Here is a 23,805-nt window from a genome sequence, read left to right as displayed (position 1 = left end):
TATTCACCATCCTTCTCTCCCAGCCCCTCTCACCAGTTTGAATTTGCTTTGCAAGTGAAACTGGGGGAAAAGCTGGCCACGACTGAGGGCAGTTCTGAGCTGAAGAACCAGACAAAGGCAGGTGATATCCTCAGCACGTGAGCCCTGAATGTGGGTTTAAATTAAGGAAAGAGGTTTGTCCAGTGCTGGGTTTATGGCCGTCTCAGGTTGTGCAGCTGGAGGAATATGGTATAGAATATGTGCCCTATGGATTGAAGTTGGGCCAGGAGAGGTCTGTGCTGTACAGCCTTTTGGCAAACAGCCACTAAGATTCAGTCAACACTGGCTCCTGACAACTATGACTTCAAGTTTATAGTGTCACTGTTTGGAATAAAAACACCTGTGTTGTTTTAAAAGTGAAAATAAGCATTAGAAAGAAAAATTCAAATCCTAGAAGCTTTATTAATGCATTTAACAAATATTTATTGTGTCCCTGCCATATGTCAGGCACCATTCAAAGCACTGGGGATATGACAGTGACCTAGAGACTACATGTTAATGGAGAGAGTAGCCAAAAAATAATACAAATATGGAATATGTCAAGGGGTGATTAATGTTATGAAGAAACACAGACAAAAAAGAAAGTAGAAACCACTCAAAATCCCATCCCTGGCGATAACCTTTGTTAACATTTTGTTGAAAATCCTTCTAGACACCTCTCTACCTATATAGAAACATAGATATAATTTCATGTCAATGAGCATTTTCACATGCTGAGTCATAACCTGTTTCTTTTTCCAATAATATTTTCTGACATCTTTTCATGTCATAAATAAAAATTGACATAATTTTTTTCCAGTTTTGACTTTTTTTTAATTTGGAAAATTTCAAACAGAGAAGTAGAGAGAATGGTATTGTGACCACAATTACCTGTCTCCTACATTTAATAATTGTTAACATATTTGTTTCATCTATTTTTGGGAGGGCAGGGCTTATGTCTGTTAAACTAAATTACAGACTTCGTGAACATCTTACCTGTTCTGTTTCTACACCAGTGGGGTGAAGGCCAAGTCAATTCTGACACTACCTGGAGTTAGTATCAGACTCCACAGGCTTAAGGGCTCAGTCCCCCTCAAGACTGCCTTCACTTCAAACGTCAGCCTTACTTCAGGGGTCCCCGGGCCACCTGCACTACTGACCAACTGGCTACAAATTCAGGGGTTCCCACTACCCCCACAGGTTTGATAATCTGCTAGAACAACTCACAGAACTCAGTTAAGTGCTACACATATAAATAAAGATTTATTTAAAAGGCTATACATAGCAGGAGGTCTGGGAAGAAGACAGAACTCCCATGCCCTCTCTTGGTGGAGTCAGGGTATATCACCCATGTGGCATATTAACCTGTTCATTAACCAGAAAGCTCTACTGAGCTTCAATGTCCAGAGTTTTGATCAGGGTTTCATTACTAGGCACAGATGATTATATCAGTGTTAAGTGATTGCACTTAATCTGGTCCAAAGTTGCAACTCTCTAATCACACGCGTAGTCTTTCAAGTGACCAACCCCTATCTTGTCTTTTCATTGTTGAATTATGAGTTCTTTATATGTTCTGGATACTGATCCCTTATCAGATATTTGATTTGCAAACATTTTCTCTCATTTTGTGGGTTGTCATTTCACTTTCTTAATAGTGTTCTTTGACACACAAAAGTTTTTAGTTTTGATTAACTAAACTGATGAACTAAAATAGATAAATCGGACTATCTATTTTCCCTTTTGTTAATTGTGCTTTTGGTGCCATATCTAAGAAACCATTGTCTAATCCAAGGTCATGAAGATACACTCTTTTAAGAGTTTTCTTTTAAGAGTTTCATAGTTTTAGCTCTTACATTTAGGTTCTTTTTTATTTTTGGTATATGGTGCAAGGTAGGTCCAATATCATTCTTTTGCTTGTGGATATTCATAGACCTTTTCAACTGTACTGAGTTGTCTTTCTTTGCATTTGGTCTGTAAACTCCATGAGGGCAGAGACCAAGGTGGTCTTACTAAATTTTTAATGAATGGGTGAATTAGGCAACCAAAATATCAAGTTTCTTTCCTTTTGTCAGAAATTATATCAACTGTGTACAGTAACACTGTTTTCATTGCGATATTGGTAGTTAAAATCTTTTGACAATAACAATTCAGAAACAAACCAGTATACAGGATGATAGGGACTGTACAACTTAACAGCCTTTGGAGCAAAACATTTGGATTCAAATCCTGATTTTCATTTAAGAAATGTGTAACCTTGGGCAGATTAATTACCTATTTCTTATTTGTTAAAATGGGGATTTACTTTATATAATTGTTAAAAGGATTAAATAAGACCTCATAACTACAGTGCTTTACACATTGTAAGCATTCATCAAACGGTGGCAGTCAATTAATTAATTAATTTTTGGCTGCATTGGGTCTTTGTTGCTGCACGTGGGCTTTCTGTAGTTGTGGTGAGCGGGAGCTACTCTTCGTTGCATTGCACGAGCTTCTCATCGTGGTGGCTTCTCTTGTTGCAGAGCACAGGCTCTAGGCGTGTGGGCTTCAGTAGTTGTGGCTTGCAGGCTCAGTAGTTGTGGCACGTGGGCTTAGTTGCTCGGCAGCACATGGGATCTTCCCGGACCAGGGATGGAACTCGTGTCCCCTGCATTGGCAGGCAGATTCTTAACCACTGTGCCACTAGGGAAGTCCCAGTAGTCATTACTTATTAGTGCAAAGGAGAAGCAGCAACGTTTGGAAATTTTCTCTATAGTACAGATTCCAAGATTTATATTTTCTTTTGTGAACTGTGAATTGTTATACCATCGATGTTTGATTCGGGAAGAAAGGCATACACAAAAACACAACTCAGTGTGTTTGTGCAAATACTCTGGAGTCAGAGCGTCCTGGGCAATAGAATGAAATACCTTTTTGGGTGTCAGAATTTAGTGGAAAGGGAATTCTATGCATTTTGTATTTATTTCAGTGGCACATTTTTCAGGTTTGTACAATAGTTATTTGATTACGTGTCTGTCTCCTCCATTAGGGTCTGCATACAAATCTTGTCTTAAATCATCTTTGAATTTGCAGTACAGTGGACACTCCACAGATGGTTGAATTGATGCGCCTTGTCCACGGGGGTCCAAAAGGACTCTCTGTAGAGGAATGGAGAAGTCGGAAGGAGGAGGAAAGACCTCGGATCCATTGCCAAGGAGAGGAGAGCTGCACGGGTGTGGGAGCCACGAGGGTCCTAGAGCTTCAGTCCGACGCAAGGAAGTAGAGAACCACTTCTTTCCTTCTCACTTCCGGGAGGGGGCGGCGAGACAAGAGGAGGCATGCGGGGAAGGAGGCAGTTTACGCCGCACCAGGCGGAAGTGTGCCAAAGGTTTTGGTGCTGCCGCTTCCGGTCCGGGTAAAGGCTGCTGAGGTATGCTGCATGGTCTGTGTCGGGCTGGGACAGCTTTCTGAGGGCAAGTCAGCGGGTCAAGAGGCGAGCACCGGCGTATAGACTCAGAAGTCTAGAGTCTAGTGGTAAGATCGGAAAAACAACCAGGAACTTGAATACGATCTAACCTCTGTTTCCGAGGGGGTAACTTCAACGGGGAACCCCTCTGCCCTGGTAACGGCCAAAGAGGAGATGGCGCCAGTCAGGGAGCGGCCGTGGCCGACAAAGTGAAGAAGCGCGAAGGCGGAGCAGCCGGAGAAGCCTCGGGAGAAAACACCAGAGCCATCGCTGCCGCCACCACCGCTACCACCATGGAAGGGGCAAAGCCGACATTGCAGCTCGTGTACCAGGCAGTGCAGGCGCTGTACCACGACCCAGATCCCAGCGGAAAGGAGCGCGCTTCGTTTTGGCTTGGGGAGCTGCAGCGTTCGGTGAGGGGCCGAGAGAGGCCATTCTGCGCCGCGGGGCAAGGGCTGGGTGGGACCTCGGCTGGAGCCGGCGCCCGGCCGTTGGCCTCCTGAGGTCCTCCTTGGGGAGGAGCTGCTGCCGCGGGGTGGGGCTGCGAAGCTACATCTACGCGGCTTTTCGGAAACTAGTTGCAGCTGGCCGGTCGCGAAGTGGCCCTTTCCCCACCCCGTAGAATCTGGCTTGTAGGTCCTGTACTTCTCGCTCGTGGATTCGATCTGGTCCTCTAAGTTTCACCCTTGCTACTATTTGTTTCTTAGGCCTTGCTTTTCCGTTTTGTCTTTCTTCAACCAAATCCAATCCCAGTCTTTCTCTGTCTTCCACTTAAGGATGTTTTATCCGTCTCTCTTCGGTGTCCAGGTGTTACTCCGGCACTTCCTTCCCACTCATAGCCTTACATCTCACTGTTTCTTGCTGCTTTTCACTCTAGTTTGAGTACATTATTCTCGAAACTTCTCAGGTTTCTAGATCCTTATACACGTGAGTTTTCCCCGTGTTTTGGAGTGCAACATAACGTAAAGAAAAAAAATCAAACCTCGTTTCAGAAAATCTTTGCAGTTCTCATTTTGCTGCATATTGGTTTTCTAACCTTCTGTTTCCCCTGATTTTTAGCTTCTTTATAAGATACGGGTATCGTAGCTGCCTTGATTATTACAGATAATTGTGTCAGCATCCAATGAGGGGGTTAATTGCAGCCTGTTATACTTATTGTGTTTCTGTGTTCTTTGAATCTCGTGTATTATGCTTCCTCCTCTAATTTTCCTCCTTACCCTTGCAGTGTTTTAATTCAGTGTGATTATGTGTACTTGGTGATATTGCTGACTCTCCCTTTCTTATTTCTGCATTTTATACGCCTAAGTATGTTTTAAAATTTGCTCCCTCCCCTTCCATTTCTTTTTTTAAACTCATAACTAGTACTTAAAGATGCTCTGCCCTTTTGAATCAGCTCCTAGGCTGTGAGTGCATAATAAGCATTTAAAAAATTGCAACTTTGAATATTACACTTAAAAAAAAACCTCGGTAACCCAAGTCCTGGGTGACCTCATGGGAAGCGAAGGGAATAAGACTCACTGTAGGCTACACAAGAAAATCATTCATATGTGGTCTATCTTAGTGTTTAGTTAGTTTTTGTGATCTGGGGAGCCACACGTCCCTGATCTTAAAGTTTTCAAAGTAAAAATAGGAGAAATGCTACACCATACCAAAAGTCAGCCTTCCCTACTAAACCTGCTTATTGCTGTATGTATTTTAAATCAGTATTTTAGTGCTTACCATGTACCAGCAACTGCTAGGTGTTGGTATATGGAAATGAACCAGACAAAAAAAATCTTTGCTTGGCACAGGATATTTGTGATGTTTAAACGAGTTAATACCTACAAAGAGCTTAACAAAGTTCTTGGAACCTAGAACTCAAAATATGTTAATAATTGTTATTTAAATATTAGTCAGTTAGTTTCCACTAGTCTCTGTTACAGCCTTACATCATCACCATCATCATCATCACTATTTACAGTCAGGTCCCAACAGGAACAGATGGCACACTTGAAATAGACTAATTTGAGGAGTGTTTGTTTTATAAAGGTACTGTTTATAAAGATGTGGATATAATGGGGTACCACAAAAGATAGTGTAGTACCCTGTAGCCAAACTGTTAACAGCCCTAAGCCAGAAGAGGTAAGAGAGAGAGTGGTTACTTCTTGGACTCTCAGGAGAAGTATGGAGTTGGCTGCCTTGAGAGGAATTGTAGTTTTCAGTTGAAGGGACATAGCCAGCATGAGGTGATTCTGCAGGGAGGAAGCTGGAAGAATAAATACCTACACCTTATTCTCCTAACTTCCACCTGGGATTTCCCAATGGGCAAACCTAACCCTAAGCTAGGGGACTCAGGAACCTGTTGATCTGTTCCATAGAGGTCAGCATACTGGGGCAGAAAACATGGTAGAGCAGAGTGGAAAAGTGGACCTGGAAAATAGCACAGTCACACATCATCATTTTTAGGCAACTTCAGCATCTGGATGGACAATTCAGCTAACACTTTGGCTTCTTAATTCCTTTACTTTTTTCTAAGCCACCTGGTCACACAGTCACATCTTGGATCTTGTCATTGCTAAAAAGTCACCAACCCCCCCTAAATCACTAACTCACGCACTGAGCTCTGATGACACAACCAAGTGAAATTCTTCTAGTTTGCTGGCTCAGGAATCTCAAGTAACGTCATGTAATAGTTTTTACTTTTTTGAAATCTTACATAATTTTAATTTTATCAAAAGGAAAAACATTAATTTATTGTTAATTTAGTAATAAAAGTTATTATTGTTAAAATTTTATAAAGATTTAAGCCAAACTTTAAAAACTTTCTAAAGTTATAAAATGGGAATAGTTTGACAAGATTTAGGAAGAAAAAAGAGCAGTTTCATAGTTTCTCCTATGAAAAATGAGGATTTAGGCTTCCTCCGCTTCCTCACACCCCATCACTCATAGGTATACCTATGGTATGCCACATTTTTGGTTAACATAGGTATGCCACATTTTTGGTTAACATAGGTATACCACATTTCTGGTTAAATCATTACACATTGTGAATCATGAAGTGTGTATACCCTGATAATTTCTTTTTTGTTCAACTTTTTTTTGGTGGTAATCATTACCTTTTTCTTTTTTTCACGTTTGCCTTCTTTTCTCTATATCTACAGTAATTCATCGCAAACTCTCTGTTAGTAGGTGTAAATGTCCTCTTAGTACGTTCACACTGGTAATCTGTTTCCTTTTTTGGTGGAAGGAAACCTCTCCTGAGAGCCCTCTGTCTCCCTGCTCCAATCTGGCTTGGTTGTTCTCCAGGTCTCTTGCATAATTATTATCCTGGGATCTCACTGTCCTAGGGAATTCCTTTTTCTTTCTTGTATTGGATGTGCTGAATCCTGGCTCCCACGATCTTTTCTTGAATTACTCGCTCATTTGACAGATAATTGAGAGGGGAACCTTCATCTCTTCTCTCTCATTGTTGGTCTTTTTTCTTGGACCACTTTTACCCTGAGAGTTCTGTAGTCTTCTGCCTGGAGGTTATGAACTAGGCTGCCAGTGGCAGGTAGGAGAATGAACTGGAGGAGGAATCTAAACGCTAAGTATGTAGACTTTAGTTTATATAATCTGTTTTCAGTATGATACTCCTGTCCTTAGGTGAGTCTGTTGTCCAAGAGTCCAGAGTCCCTCTGCTTCAGTCTCTGCAAAGTAAACCTTGAGTTTTCTGTGATGGTGGGAGGATAGTATAGTAGCCTGGCCCCTCAGAGTCAGGGAGAAAATCTAGGAAACTAAACTGCTTACACAGATTTTGAAGCCATTCCTTTGTTTTTTGTTCTATCTGTGCATCTGTCTTCAGGTGTATCTCAGTACTTCTAATTCTTGAGCCTTACTGGGATTTTGCAAATGAATTAGTTTGCCTCTTGGCTTCCCCCATTCTTATCCCTTTCCCCTCCCTGCTGCCAGACAAATTTCAGCTTTCTCAGACCTTCTCCGAGAGTTAACACTCACCCAGCAGCTTTCTCCTTTTCACAGTTTTGTTCATATCATTCGTGTTTCCATTTTCTGTCCTTGTGGGTTCCCTCATCCTTGGGGGAAAAAAATCTTTTTACTCTGATTTTGGAGGGAACTTGAGGGCAAACAGATGTTTCAATCAGTTAAATTGTGTTAAACAGAAGTCTTAGTTCTTGAATTTCATCAAAACCGTATTCCATTGACTGGCCCTTTTTCCTTGTTAGGTCTTGTCTTTTTCCAGGGACTGTCGCTCTCCTCCCTTTCTTCAATATACCACCAACCCTTCACCTCTGATGTGGTAGAACTTGAGCGTGTGTATCCAGCTGCTTCTCCTGTCCGATTTCAGTGCTCTGCATCTTATTATCTGAATTCTCAGGAACCTTGATCTTTTGGTTATCCTGTGTCTCACTGGTATCCTAAAACTCCCTCTTTACTGGATCCTTCCCATCAGCATTCACACAGCTGTAGTATCTCCCAGAATAAGCAAATGGTTTTTTGTGGGGAGGGGATGCAGCCTTTGTCTGGTTTTATGATTTTTTAATTTTTTTCTTACCTTTGGACTTTTACTATTACTTTTTCCCAATCCTGTCTTCAAATGAAGAAACTAGCCCATCTTTTCAAAGCCTAGCTTAAATTCTTTCTCCTTAAAGTCTTAACAGATTCTCTTCCGCTGAAAGTCATTTCTGCCCCTGCCCCAACACTGAAAGCACTTTAATTGCATTTATCATTTTTTTAACCTTTTTGAAAATTTGTTTTGTCTCCCCCAATAGACGGTAGGATCCTTTCAAATGTTTATATAATCTGATACCCACAGTTGAAGGAATAAACCATGATTATTAAGAAATGATGAAGATGTCTGAGAATTTCTTTTTTTTTTGAACATCTTATTGGAGTATAATTGCTTTACAAGGGTGTGTTAGTTTCTACTTTATAACAAAGTGAATCAGCTATCCATATAGATATATCCCCATATCTCCTCCCTCTTGCGTCTCCCTCCCACCCTCCCTATCCCACCCCTCTAGGTGGACACAAAGCACCGAGCTGATCTCCCTGTGCTATGCGGCTGCTTCCCACTAGCTATCTATTTTACATTTGGTAGTATATATGAATCCATGCCACTCTTTCACTTCATCCCAGCTTACCCTTCCCCCTCCCCGTGTCCTCAAGTCCATTCTCTACGTCTGCATCTTTATTCCTGTCCTGACCCTAGGTTCTTCAGAACATTTTTTTTTTTCAGATTCCATATATATGTGTTAGCATACGGTATTTGTTTTTCTCTTTCTGACTTAATTTGCTCTGTATGACTGACTCTGGGTCCATCCACCTCACTACAAAGAACTCAATTTCATTTCTTTTTATGGCTGAGTAATATTCCATTGTATATATGTGCCACATCTTCTTTATCCATTCATATGTCGACGGACACTGAGTTTGCTTCCACGTCCTGGCTATTGTAAATAGAGCTGCAATGAACATTGTGGTACATGACTCTTTTTGAACTATGGTTTTCTCAGGGTATATGCCCAGTATTGGGATTGCTGGGTCTTATGGTAGTTCTATTTTTAGTTTTTTAAGGAACCTCCATACTGTTCTCCATAGTGGCTGTATCAGTTCACATTCCCACCAACAGTGCAAGAGGGTTCCCTTTTCTCCACACCGTCTCCAGCATTTATTGTTTGTAGATTTTTTGATGATGGCCATTCTGACTGGTGTGAGGTGATACCTCATTGTAGTTTTGATTTGCATTTCTCTAATGATTAGTGATGTTGAGCATTCTTTCGTGTGTTTGTTGGCAGTCTGTAGACGCACAGTTTCTTAAAAATGTTCCTGAATGCATAGCTGCTTGTAGCACCTCCAAAGGGGCAGTTGGATGACTCAGATTTGTCTTTTTCTATGAATTTCAGTTATTTTTGCTGCTTCTCTCTAACATATCCATGGATGATTGAAAATAAACAATATTATTCAGCCTCCTATGATGCTCTATTTTCAGTCTTTCCAATCTTTTTTAAAAAGCAGTCTTTATGAGATAAGTTTTTATTACCCTCCTTTTATGCTTTGAACAACTTGAGTACAGAAAAGGAGAGGAACTTTTTGACACAATAAGCCTTTCTTGAAGTGGTCACTAAGTGACATTTTAAACCAAAAATCTGTTTTAGAGTAGTCACCAGACATGCAGTGTAGTAGCATAGTGTTTTAATTTTCAATTTGAAATTGGTAAAGAATTCCCTGGTGGTCCAGTGGTTAGGACTCTGTGCTTTCACTGCAGAGGGCCCCGGGTTCAGTTCCTGGTTGGGAAATTAAGATCCCACAAGCCGCACACCGTGGCTGGGGGAAAAAAAATCTACTTTAGTTGAAAACAGAAAATGTAGTAACTAAAATTATGCCATATAAAGTAGCATCCAGGGGGTTTCCCTGGTGACGCAGTGGTTGAGAGTCCGCCTGCCGATGCAGGGGACACGGGTTCGTGCCCCAGTCCGGGAAGATCCCACATGCCGCAGAGCGGCTGGGCTCCTGAGCCATGGCCGCTGAGCCTGCGCATCCAGAGCCTGTGCTCCACAACGGGAGAGGCCAAAACAGTGAGAGGCCCACGTACCGCAAAAAAAAATAAATAAATAAAAAATAAAGTAGCATCCAAAACTGTACAGTCCCTAAGAAAATTAACAAAAAAATGAAATTGGTAAGGAACAGAATTTGCCTGGTTTGTTTCAAAACCACTTTGAATAATATACGTTTTGAAAAACTATTATCCTTATTTCCCTCTTCCCCATACTTATTAATCTTAGAGTCATTTAGTATAGTTATAATGATCCTGGTGACAATAGATTTGGTATAACGGGATAATTTGGACATGGTTCAGCCCATGCTATGAGTTAGCATCTTTTCTCTTTCTCTGGTATTTGTATAAAACAGCCATTTTCTGAAGAATCTACATTCATTAAACTTTTTTTCCACCAAAATTCTTGGAAACAGCCTACAGCCATGGTTTTGTTTTATGGGATAGGCAGATATCACTGATGTCTTCCAAGTGTTTTAAAAGAAAAAATTATTTTGAGACAGATCTTAAAGGAAGCCTATTTAACAGTGGACTACTCTGAATACTTAGTAGTTTTCTTTGTCCACCTCTAGTAACCAAAATTAGTAGACAATGCAGAAACCAATGGAAGGGAAGACCACCTCTTTATAGGGCTAATTAATTGTGCTACTCATTTGTTCTAAGTTTGTAATTTAAATTATAAGAAGGGGACTGCTTTCACTGAGACCATCTGTGGGTTAGAGGTTATCTCAAAAGTTTCGTAGTTCAGTCTGTACACTGAAAAGGAAAGATGAAAAGAAAAAAAAAGTATAAATCAGCTGGAATCGATGGCATTGCAGTGTTTGGTTTATGACATATCCTTGAGAATTTTCTTATTCTAAATATCTCGGGAAGGTCGTGGGTCATGGAGTATCAGCTTCAGACTTCTTTCCTAGTAATTTTTCTCTTTGGAGTTTCTTGATTCTTTAGCCTAGTTCTAAAACCTAGAGTCTTTGTTTTTGCTCTAGTAATGCAATCATTGATTTGATTTACCTGAAAATCTAGACATCTTTTAATGTTTCTGCTCTCATCCTCCAGTCAAGTGACTCTTAAAACATAAACATGTGGGCCTCCCTGGTGGCGCAGTGGTTGAGAGTCCGCCTGCCGATGCAGGGGACACGGGTTCGTGCCCCGGTCCAGGAAGATCCCACATGCCGCGGAGCGGCTGGGCCCGTGAGCCGTGGCCGCTGAGCCTGTGCGTCCGGAGCCTGTGCTCCGCAACGGGAGAGGCCACAGCAGTGTGAGGCCCGTGTACCGCAAAAAACAACAACAACAAAAAACCCCATAAACATGTTTTTGAAAGGCAAGCCTTCTAGAAACTAGAAAATGTTCGTGTACAACTTCTTTGGGGCCAGTGAGTTCAGTGAACATAGGAATACTGTATACTTTGCATTGCTGGAAAATGGGAGTGTGTAAGTAAATGATAAAAACCAAAGGCCTTTCAGCTGAATAGTATACCACTCTGGCTATATTGTCTAATATGATTGCCATTACCCACATGGCTATTGTGGCTGTTTAAATTGAAGTTAATTAAAATGAAGTTAAGATCCATTCCTTAGTTGCACTGCCACATTCCAAGTCTTGGACAGTGCAAATATAGTCATTTCATGTCCTTGTTGTATTGGAGCTTATGAATGAGAATTTGTGACGGTATTTCTGTTGGCATGATAGTCTGTTATCTGGTGGCATTCATTTGTATTTGGATTAGTTTATTTCTCATGTTCCCAGGCCTTGGACCAGAGTCAATGGTTTGAAACAGGATATAAAATGATCTGGATACTGCTACATTTTCTAAGTTGCCATTTTAACCATTTTTAGGTGTGCAGTTCAGTGGCATTAAGTACATTCATGTTGTGCAATCATCACCACCACCCATCTCTAGAACTTTTTTGTCTTCCCAAACTAAAACTCTGTACCTATTAAAGAATAATTCTCCATCCCCTCCTCTCTTCAGCCCCTGGTAACCACCATTCTACTTTTTTTTTCCTCTAGGAATTTGACTACTCCAATTACCTTATGAGTAGAATGATACAATATTTGTCCTTTTTGTGTCTGGCTTATTTCACTTAGCATAATATCTTCAAGGTTCATCATGTTGTAGACTATGTCAGAATTTCATTCCTTTTTAAAAATTATGGTGAAATACACATAGCATACAATTTACCACTTGAACCATTTTTAAGTGTGTAGTTCAGTGGCTTTAAGTACTTTCCCATTGTTGTGCAACCATCATCACCATGCATCTCCAGAACTTTTTTCGTCTCGTAAAAATGAAAATCTGTACCCATTAAACACAGTTAACTAACTCCCCATTTCTCTCTCCCTACAGCCCCTGGCAACCACCATTCTACTTTTTGTCTCCATGAACTTGACTACTCTAGGTACCTCATATAAGTAGAATCATACAGTATTTGTCCTTTTGTGACTGGCTTTTTTCACCTAACATAATGTCCTCAGGGTTCATCCATGTTGTAGAATGTGTCAGAATGTCATCCCTTTTTAAGGCTGAATAATATTGTGTGTACCACATTTTGTTTACCTATTCATCTGTTGATACACACTTGGGTAGCTTCCACGTTTTGGCTATTGTGAATACTGTTATGAGCCCAGGTGTACAAATATCTGTTGGAGTCCCTGCTTTCAGTTCTTTTGAGTAGATCACCAGAAGGGGACTTGCTGGATCATATGGTAATTCTATGTTTTTTTTGAGGAACTGACATACTATTTTCTAGATTTTACAGAATTTTAAGCTCTTGTTTTTGTTGTTTTGTTTTGTTTTGTTTTGGCCGAGCTATGTGGCATGCGGGATCTTAGTCCCCGACCTGGATCAAATCTGTGCCTCCTACAGTGGAAGCGCGGAGTCTTAACCGGTGGACCGCCAGAGAAGTCCCATAAGCTCTGCTGAACTTAAAAACATTTTATTCTTAGAAAGTTGCGCTTGCTCAGATTACCTCTCCTGTGTTTCCCTAGCTTGTACCCTGGTACTGAAATATTACCAGAGAGTGTTGTACTGTTATGTAGGTGAAGTTCCAGAGAGAAGCTTTATTTCTCTTTACTGGAAGTTCACAGTACTGCTAACGGGGATAATTTTGTAGTGTTTGGCATGCAGGACCCCTTGAAAGTACCGATTTAATTTTCTTCTTTCTGGTTAGACTTCCCAAAATGAAAATATTATGAAATTTGTATTTTTTTTTCTTTTGGTAAGAAATTTTCTGTTAACAGAGTTTACATTATATTTTTTACTTTTTTTTTTCAAGCCCACTGCACTCTTCAGTTTTTCTCCGTCTTAACTGTTTACTTGTATTTTCTGTCTCAGCCATAGTTAATGCCATTTATACAGATGGCCCTAAAGCAGAAGAATACACTTAGAACTAGTCTTAAAAAGGTACATGTTTTTACATAAGCACTCAGAGTTTTCTAACACTATAATGCATTTTTTATTAAACATTAAGCCAGACATCTCATATTTCTATACGATTAAGAAGCTTGAATCTTCAGCATTGTGTTAGTGTATGCTTAGTATGTCTGATAGTACTCTTATTCTTCAGGTTTATACGAATTGTTATAAAACTTGCTCAGATAGGCAGGAATCGAGACCGGTGATTAAAGGAAATCCATTTCCTATATTTTGGCTTTCAGGAAGCCTTCACATGGGCTACCCATTTGCTTCAAATGAAATGGTTTCAAGCTTGGCATTTTCTACTTCTAAAGCAGGGCTGCCTAATATAATTAGTAAGGCCCACAGTGAATTGATTATCAAGGAATGCATGCTTCAGTCACTCCAAACCCAAGCTGACCTTATGGATCCAGATTTATCTTTTTTCAGGGCCGTTCTTGAGGTTAATATTCACATGCATAGGTGGCTGAGGGTTTTTAATTTGGATAGGGATTCTTTACAATTGTTGAGGAAAAGTTTTGGCCAAATTTCTCAGTATCATATTATGTGTGAGCAACAGCTACAGATTTGAGCTAAAGTTTATTTGATAGAGGCCATTATGACACAGGATTGTTTGAAAATGCTTGTCCCAGAAATACTGGGATTTCATCAGAAACTCAGGAGACCCCAGCGTGCAGTGCTGTAATCATTTGGTCTTACTGATTCCTTTCATTGAGATCAAGATAGAGTAATGCATATGGGCACTACCATCTTCCAACATTGTCTTGAAGATAAGAGTGTTTGAGTATTTCTCCTGGAATTTGAATAGCTTATGATGTTTTTTGTTTTTTTTACAAATTATTTTCAATATATCCACATATACATTAAAATATAATACAGATCGTCAGGGTAAGGGGTCGTGGGTGGGGATGTGCATGAGTCTGTGCGCTGACAGCACCGCCAAGGAGGAGACCCAGGCTTGAGAATGGGGTCAGGCCTGGCCAGGGTCACAGAAGGGAAGGTCTCAAGGGCCTAAACCTTTGCATGAGATGGCCTCTCCCAACAGCTCACAACCAGGGACTGCTCGTTGTAGATGGAGCTCATTTTTGTGGCTTTCAGTTGAAATCTGCAGGTTTGAATTCCCCAGGGTGATGTGTCATCAGTAGCAGAGCCCTGACAGTGGGGTGGGGAGAGACGGCCCACGGGATTTCTTCTCCCCAGAGTCTCTCCTACCAGCTTGCCCGCCCTCCCACCCTGGCCCTGAAGGTCACTCTAATTCAGTGACCTGTTTGGGTCTGTAAACAGCCCCAAACTTCTGCATGTACTTCTTAATGTACTCCTTGGTTTTGCGTTTCACATTCTCATTGCACTCCAGGTCCTCGGGGCTCTTACAGTACTTCAGCTCCTTATTCATAACGCCGTGAGTCAGCTTGCGAGCTAGGTGTTTGAAATCTTCAGTTGTGGTAATTCTTCCCACTTTGCAGTCAGGTTTCCAGTAAGGGTTCAGGCACTGGACGACGAACTGGGACATCTCTTTTCTGAATAGTTCTTTGCTTTTCTTAGCCAGCTCACTGGAGGTGTGTGCTTCTGCTGTGTTAGGCTTTTTTGAGGTCTTCATGGGATTTTCATCATATGTTGGGGTTCCCAGGCCCATCTCAGCTTCATGCTCAAGGCTAGCATCATCTCCTGGGCTTTCCCAAGTAGGAGGATCCCACTGAATCTGCCTTGTGATCACATGGTAGTAGTAAATCTTCCCTTCTGGGTCTCGGGCTGTCTTCCAGTTGGGAGGTAAGACAATGGTTTTTGGTTTGGGAGGAGGTGGGGATGGTAAATCCAGGAGATTATTTGTCACAACCATTGCAGGTGGCTGTAAGGGCTGAGGCTGCCCTGGTACAACTACTGTAGTCATGGCTGTGGCTGGCTGTACCACCACTCCTTGTGGGTGACTTGTGAAAAGCTGTTGTCTCTGGATGTACTGAAGACTTGGCTGGGCATAACTCTGTACAATTGGTGGAGCTGTCTGTGAATAGGGTGATGTCACACCATAGACAGTTGGACAAGCCTGTCCTTGATAATCTATGGTTACTTGAGACTGTGCAGGAGAGTACTGCTGCTGTACACTCACGGAATCCCAAACCCCATAATTCTGTCCCTGGACTGGGCCTGGGGCTGGCACTGGCAAGACGGTGACTCTGGAGTCTTGGTGTACCACACCATCACTTTGGGCCACATACTGTGAACTGGAAGCTTCCACAGGGGCTGCCACATGTGGCACCACTGGCACAGGTGGAGGGACAGCAAGGGATTCTGTAGAATGTCCCACCAAGGGCTGAGAATGATCATAAGGAGCAGGAGAACACACAGGATCCATGCTGGGTGTGGGGAGGAGCACCTTTCCAGCATTAGGATTGCTGGGATCCACATAGGCCTGCATGGGATAACCTGGTGGGTAGCCAGCAAAGGGGTGATGAGGGGCATTGTAGCCAAGAGAGTCATAGGGCAGTGGAGACGTCATTCCCAGGTTCTGCATCTGCTGCTGTTGTTGTTGAGCCTCCCGCTGAGCTACCTCCTGCTCAAACAACTTTCGACGCTCCTCTGTAGAAAGTTTATTGCGATCTTTAATTCGTACTTTCTTTTTGGAAGTTGGTGTATCATATCTGTCACCTGGCCTTTTTGTTGCCCGCTCATAGGGAGAAGAAGGTGGTGAGAGGGAGCCCCTTCGTTGCCTTTTCTCTTTATTTTGAGTTTGTTTGTCTGGGTCTGTCTCTCTTGACCTGTTAGGAGTCTTTGGGGCAACTGTTTGATCTCTGAAGCCAACAGCATCCCTTCCTCGTTCAGTTATTGTGCTCTCCTTTTCAGTTTGACTTTTCTTTGGAATTCGATATACCTCCTTTAGGTCTTTCCAACTGTCCAGGAGCTTGGTGGCCAAATCACTTATATCTACTGTTTTATCTGGCTGTTCCTGGCTCCTCTCACTCTCCATATCAGATACACCCTCCTCTTCATCTTGGGATGGTGTTTGCTCAGCAATAGGTTCATCTAGTTTTGTGCCATTGCTCTCTTTAGGCTCTATTTCAGTGTCAGCCTCTGGTTCAGATGTGGGTAGCTTAATGGCCTCCACAGCAATTTCACTATCAACTTTAGATTCAGGCAGCTGTTGTATGAGTAGCTGTTGTGACTGTAACTCTTCCTCTTCTTCTACAGGGACGTTTTCTAACTGCTCAGGGTTCTCTTTGCCATCCTTGCCTTCTAGCTTGCTGGTAGCCTCAGAGATCGCACTGTCCATGGTATTTTCACTTATAATTTTAAGTCTGCGAAACATTAGCTTCTTGGGAGTGTCTGTGTCAGCTTCTATGCTCAGCTTGGTGGAAGGATCAGGTGTGTTGAGTGGTATGTGAGCACGTGATGTATTCTCGCTAGAATACCCATCTCCTTCACTCAGCTGAGGGACAGCAGTCTTGGTTTGAGACCAACGTTGAATAATAGGAAGTACTTTGCTTTCCGCCAACATATTTTTAGTAGGAATGGGTAAATGTTCCAAAGTCTTTATAATCTCTTCCTGAAGCTTCTGGTTACTTTCCCGGCCATCACCTAGTTCTGCCATCCAGATCCACAGCAAAGACAGCCCATGATGTTCCAGAAAGGACTTCAGGCAAGACTGTGAATGTGTGTTCTGTATGAGCTTGAGACAGGTAAGTTTCTGTTCCAAAGTTTCAATTGTAACCATTAGCCAGGATAAGCTGAGCACCTGGCTTTTATCAGAGAGACCCTCACCATTCTTCATCAGAGCTTCTAGCTCTCCATCCACCGAATCCTTCTTCCGAGATCGTTCTTTCTTCATGTTCCCTCCTGCTGCTCTGATGCTGACTCTGTTCTCTCCTCCCAGGTAACCCCGGCAATTAGCCGACCCACAGAAACATTTCTGCACTTCTTTCTGATAGCCAAATGTTAGCTCTGAGCCTGAAGGAACCAGTTTGGTGGTAAAAAACCCAACTCTCAGTTGTCCGTTCACAATCCATTTTTGAGCCTCACAGTTTGGTTCACAGCTGTGATTCATGAACCGGGAGCAGTTTCCTTTCTGAGTGGCATCTATTATCTCATCATTCTTCAGGGCCATGAAATAGTAGTGGGTGTTTTTGTTTCGTGCATACTCCTTTACCCGGGCTTTAAACTCTTTATGATCAAGTACCTCTCCACAATATTCCCGGACAAAGGTGTTCAAAGGAAGGTCTTTAGCAGCTCTCAAGCCCCAGCCTTTCTTTTCTGTGAGTATGACTTCCACATCTGCATGCTGTTTTCTTTGAAACCGTCTATTGGAACAATAATCCCCATTTGGACACCGAGAAGAACATTCAATCATGAGGAGACGATTAAGACAATCTTCCCCACATGCTATTTCACCTTGAGCTCTTTCATCTTTAGAAAGAGGTGTACACTCACATTGCATTCGCTTAAAATCCCGATGGGATTTATTCTTCTTTCTTTCTGTTAAATAAACATTTTCTTCAATCGGATCAAAGTAACAAGGCATCTTCCCTTGTTTGGCACGTTCCTTCCACCGCTGTGGGTCCCTGAAGTCCTCCATGACACACGAAGGCCCAACCAATGCTGAGCCTAGAGGCACTGCTGTCTCTCCCTGCTCTACCTCCACTCTAACTTTCTTTGTGTCCTGAAGCTCACCATCACTTTCAGAATCACTCTCCAATTCCTGTCTCCTGTTTTTAAGAGGCCCTCTATCTTTCATATCATTTTTTTCTAAGTTTTTCGAAAGATCTTTCTTCTCATTCACAGCTAAAGAGTCCTTAATGGAATTGCTGCTTATTTCAGGTGCTTGCACTGACGCCTTGTCCTTCTGAAGGGACAGAAAAAATTTATCGGACTGACTTGAAATGTGAGATCCTCCACGTTGATCCCAATTCTCCTCCTCTTCACGGTCATGTGTTAAGCAATCTGGTACCTGCCCTTGAATTCGATCATACACAACCCCAGTTTCAGGCGGTCTGCCTGCTGATCTTGGATCCCAGTAGCCATTGCCTTGCCAGTAATTAGGTGTCCCACTATACTGTTCGGCACTTTGCTGATACTTGTGTCCACCACAGGCTCCATAGCTGCTGTCAGGTTGCTGATATGTGGTAGTAGGCTTTTCTTGTTGAGAGAAGTCCCACCCTAGATTTCTGAGCTCTTCTGATGAAGGGAAACCATCCACTCGGGAGATCTCACAAGAAGAAAAATTTGACTCTGTTTTTCCCAGTCTCCTCTCTGGCCTGAGAGGGAAACTGGTCTGTTGCCGAGACTTACTTGAAACATCTTCACAATCATCAGAAGAATAAACTGGTAGCTCTCCTTGCTGCCTAGAAGTTATTTTGGCTTTCACTGCTTCCTCAGAATTTGGATGACCTAGAGGGTCAGATTTTATGTCTGTATGACTTGTACTATCAACCCCATCACTCTGAGGATGAGCAATTTCAGACAGGTGATTATCTGTCTGTTTCTGGTTGAGCTGTGTAAAAGAAATTTCTGAATTCTTCTCTGTTGCTTTATGAAAGAAGAACTTCTCAGTTTGAGGACAGGCTGAAAAAGAATTCAGAATAATGATAGTAAAGATGATCCAAAATCTTGGAAATAGGATAGACAAAATGCAAGAAACAGTTAACAAGGACCTAGAAGAACTAAAGGTGAATCAAGCAACGATTAGAAACACAATAAATGAAATTAAAAATACTCTAGATGGGATCAATAGCCGAATAACTGAGGCAGAAGAACGGATAAGTGACGTGGAAGATAAGATAGTGGAAATAACTACTGCAGAGCAGAAGAAAGAAAAAAGAATGAAAAGAACTGAGGACAGTCTGAGAGACCTCTGGGACAACATTAAATGCACCAACATTCGAATTATAGGGGTTCCAGAAGAAGAAGAGAAAAAGAAAGGACTGAGAAAATATTTGAAGAGATTATAGTTGAAAACGTCCCTAATATGGGAAAGGAAATAGTGAGTCAAGTCCAGGAGGCACAGAGAGTCCCATACAGGATAAATCCAAGGAGAAATACGCCAAGACACGTATTAATCCAACTGTCAAAAATTAAATACAAAGAAAACATATTAAAAGCAGCAAGGGAAAAACAACAAATAACACACAAGGGAATCCCCATCAGGTTAACAGCTGACCTTTCATCAGAAACTCTGCAAGCCAGAAGGGAGTGGCAGGACATATTTAAAGTGATGAAGGAGAAAAACCTGCAACCAAGATTACTCTACCCAGCAAGGATCTCATTCAGATTTGATGGAGAAATTAAAACGTTTACAGACAAGCAAAAGCTGAGAGAGTTCAGCACCACGAAACCAGCTTTACAACAAATGCTAAAGGAACTTCTCTAGGCAAGAAACACAACAGAAGGAAAAGACCTACAATAACGAACCCAAAACAATTAAGAAAATGGGAATAGGAAGATACATATCGATAATTACCTTAAATGGAAATGGACTAAATGCTCCCACCAAAAGACACAGATTGGCTGAATGGATACAAAAACAAGACCCATATATATGCTGTCTACAAGAGACCCACTTCAGACCTAGAGACACATACAGACTGAAAGTAAGGGGATGGAAAAAGATATTCCATGCAAATGGAAACCAAAAGAAAGCTGGAGTAGCAATTCTCATATCAGACAAAATAAACTTTAAAATAAAGACTACTAGAAGAGACAAAGGAGGACACTACATAATGATCAAGGGATCGATCCAAGAAGAAGATACAACAATTGCAAATATGTATGCACCCAACATAGGAGCACCTCAATACATAAGGCAAATACTAACAGCCATAAAAGGGGAAATTGGCAGTAACACATTCATAGTAGGGGACTTTAACACCTCACTTTCACCAGTGGACAGATCATCCAAAATGAAAATAAATAAGGAAACACAAGCTTTAAATGATACATTAAACAAGATGGACTTAATTGATATTTATAGGACATTCCATCCAAAAACAACAGAATACACATTTTTCTCAAGTGCTCATGGGACATTCTCCAGGATAGATCATATCTTGGGTCACAAATCAAGCCTTGGTAAATTTAAGAAAATTGAAATTGTATCAAGTATCTTTTCCGACCACAACGCTATGAGACTAGATATCAATTACAGGAAGAGATCTGTAAAAAATACAAACACATGGAGGCTAAACAATACACTACTTAATAACGAAGTGATCACTGAAGAAATCAAAGAGGAAATCAAAAAATACCTAGAAACAAATGACAATGGAGACACGACGACCCAAAACCTATGGGATGCAGTAAAAGCAGTTCTAAGAGGGAACTTTATAGCAATACAATCCCACCTTAAGAAACAGGAAACATCTCGAATAAACAACCTAACCTTGCACCTAAAGCAATTAGAGAAAGAAGAACAAAAACACCCCAAAGTTAGCAGAAGGAAAGAAATCATAAAAATCAGATCAGAAATAAATGAAAAAGAAATGAAGGAAACGATAGCAAAGATCAATAAAACTAAAAGCTGGTTCTTTGAGAAGATAAACAAAATTGATAAACCATTAGCCAGACTCATCAAGAAAAAAAGGGAGAAGACTCAAATCAATAGAATTAGAAATGAAAAAGGAGAAGTAACAACTGACACTGCAGAAATACAAAAGATCATGAGAGATTACTACAAGCAACTCTATGCCAATAAAATGGACAACCTGGAAGAAATGGACAAATTCTTAGAAATGCACAAGCTGCCAAGACTGAATCAGGAAGAAATAGAAAATATGAAGAGACCAATCACAAGCACTGAAATTGAAACTGTGATAAAAAAATCTTCCAACAACGAAAACCCAGGACCAGATGGCTTCACAGGCGAATTCTATCAAACATTCAGAGAAGAGCTAACACCTATCCTTCTCAAACTCTTCCAAAATATAGCAGAGGGAGGAACACTCCCAAACTCATTCTACGAGGCCACCATCACCTTGATACCAAAACCAGACAAGGATGTCACAAAGAAAGAAAACTACAGGCCAATATCACTGATGAACATCGATGCAAAAATCCTCAACAAAATACTAGCAAAGAGAATCCAACAGCACATTAAAAGGATCATACACCATGATCAAGTGGGGTTTATTCCAGGAATGCAAGGATTCTTCAATATACGAAATCAATCAACATGATATTAACCTCATATTAACAAATTGAAGGAGAAAAACCATATGATCATCTCAATAGATGCAGAGAAAGCTTTCGACAAAATTCAACACCCATTTATGATAAAAACCCTGCAGAAAGTAGGCACAGAGGGAACTTTCCTCAAGAAAATAAAGGCCATATATGACAGACCCACAGCCAACATCGTCCTCAATGGTGAAAAACTGAAAGCATTTCCACTAAGATCAGGAACAAGACAAGGTTGCCCACTCTCACCACTCTTATTCAACATAGTTTTGGAAGTTTTAGGCACAGCAATCAGAGAAGAAAAGGAAATAAAAGGAATCCAAATCAGAAAAGAAGAAGTAAAGCTGTCACTGTTTGCAGATGACGTGATACTATACATAGAGAATCCTAAAGATGCTACCAGAAAACTACTAGAGCTAATCAATGAATGTGGTAAAGTAGCAGGATAGAAAATTCATGCACAGAAATCTCTGGCATTCCTATATACTAATGATGAAAAATCTGAAATTGAGATCAAGAAAACACTGCCACTTACCATTGCAACAAAAAGAATAAAATATCTAGGAATAAACCTACCTAAGGAGACAAAAGACCTGTATGCAGAAAATTATAAGACACTGATGAAAGAAATTAAAGATGATACAAATAGATGGAGAGATATACCATGTTCTTGGATTGGAAGAATCAATATTGTGAAAATGACTCTACTACCCAAAGCAATCTACAGATTCAATGCAATCCCTATCAAACTACCACTGGCATTTTTCACAGAACAGGAAGAAAAAATTTCACAATTTGTATGGAAACACAAAAGACCCCGAATAGCCAAAGCAATCTTGAGCACGAAAAATGGAGCTTGAGGAATCAGTCGCCCTGACTTCAGACTATACTACAAAGCTACAGTAATCAAGACAGTATGGTAGTGGCACAGAAACAGAAAGATAGATCAATGGAACAGGATAGAAAGCCCAGAGATAAACCCACGCACATATGGTCACCTTATCTTTGATAAAGGAGGCAGGAATGTACAGTGGAGAAAGGACAGCCTCTTCAATAAGTGCTGCTGGGAAAACTGGTCAGGGACATGTAAAAGTATGAGATTAGATCACTCCCTAACACCATACACAAAAATAAGCTCAAAATGGATTAAAGACCTAAATGTAAGGCCAGAAACTATCAAACTCTTAGAGGAAAACATAGGGAGAACACTCTATGACATAAATCACAGCAAGATCCTTTTTGACCCACCTCCCAGAGAAATGGAAATAAAAACAAAAATAAACACATGGGACCTAATGAAACTTAAAAGCTTTTGCACAGCAAAGGAAACCATAAACAAGACGAAAAGACAACCCTCAGAATGGGAGAAAATATTTGCAAGTGAAGCAACTGACAAAGGATTAATCTCCAAAATTTATAAGCAGCTCATGCAGCTCAATAACAAAAAAATAACCCAATCCAAAAATGGACAGAAGACCTAAATAGACATTTCTCCACAGAAGATACACAGACTTCCAACAAACACATGAAAGAATGCTCAACATCTTTAATCATTAGAGAAATGCAAATCAAGACTACAATGAGATATCATCTCACACCAGTCAGAATGGCCATCATCAAAAAGTCTAGAAACAATAAATGCTGGAGAGGGTGTGGAAAAAGGGAACACTCTTGCACTGCTGGTGGGAATGTTAATTGGTACAGCCACTATGGAGAACAGTATGGAGGTTCCTTAACAAACTAAAAATAGAACTACCATATGACCCAGCAATCCCACTACTGGGCATATACCCTGAGAAAACCATAGTTCAGAAAGACTCATGTACCAAAATGTTCATAGCAGCCCTATTTACAATAGCCCGGAGATGGAAACAACCTAAATGTCCATCATCGGATGAATGGATAAAGAAGATGTGGCACATATATACAATGGAATATTACTCAGCCATAAAAAGAAATGAAATTGAGCTATTTGTAATGAGGTGGATAGACCTAGAGTCTGGATGACAGCATCCAGAGTGAAGTAAGTCAGAAAGAGAAAGAGAAATACCGTATGCTAACACAAATATATGGAGTTTAAGAAGAAAAAAAAAGTCATGAAGAACCTAGGGGTAAGACAGTAATAAAGACACTGACCTACTAGAGAATGGACTTGAGGATATGGGGCGGGGGAAGGGTAAGCTGTGACAAAGCGAAAGAGAGGCATGGACATATATACACTACCAAATGTAAGGTAGATAG

At 41.0% G+C, this 23,805-nt stretch overlaps 2 protein-coding genes across 2 annotated transcripts in view; one reads left to right on the top strand and one right to left on the bottom strand.

The window, feature by feature from the left end:
* Positions 1-3,753: 3,753 nt before the first annotated feature.
* Positions 3,754-23,805, top strand: part of TNPO3 (transportin 3) — a gene marked incomplete at its 5' end in the record, with an annotated part of 92,646 nt that continues 72,594 nt past the window's right edge. Inside the window, one exon of the mRNA XM_079711603.1 lies at positions 3,754-3,873. Coding sequence (XP_079567729.1) covers positions 3,754-3,873 — 120 coding nt within the window. The remainder of the gene's footprint in view (positions 3,874-23,805) is intronic.
* Positions 14,654-19,066, bottom strand: LOC307057936 (histone-lysine N-methyltransferase SETD2-like; the record flags this gene model as incomplete). The annotated part of the gene is made up of 1 exon (XM_079711236.1): positions 14,654-19,066. A coding segment is annotated over one exon (4,413 nt), but the record flags the coding sequence as incomplete, so codon positions are not given.

This window comes from Hyperoodon ampullatus (genome assembly GCF_949752795.1).
Source record: "Hyperoodon ampullatus genome assembly, chromosome: 9".
Taxonomy (NCBI): Eukaryota; Metazoa; Chordata; class Mammalia; order Artiodactyla; family Ziphiidae; genus Hyperoodon; species Hyperoodon ampullatus.
The sequence above is the reverse complement of the archived record's forward strand: the minus strand, read 5'-3'. Positions and strand labels throughout refer to the sequence as shown.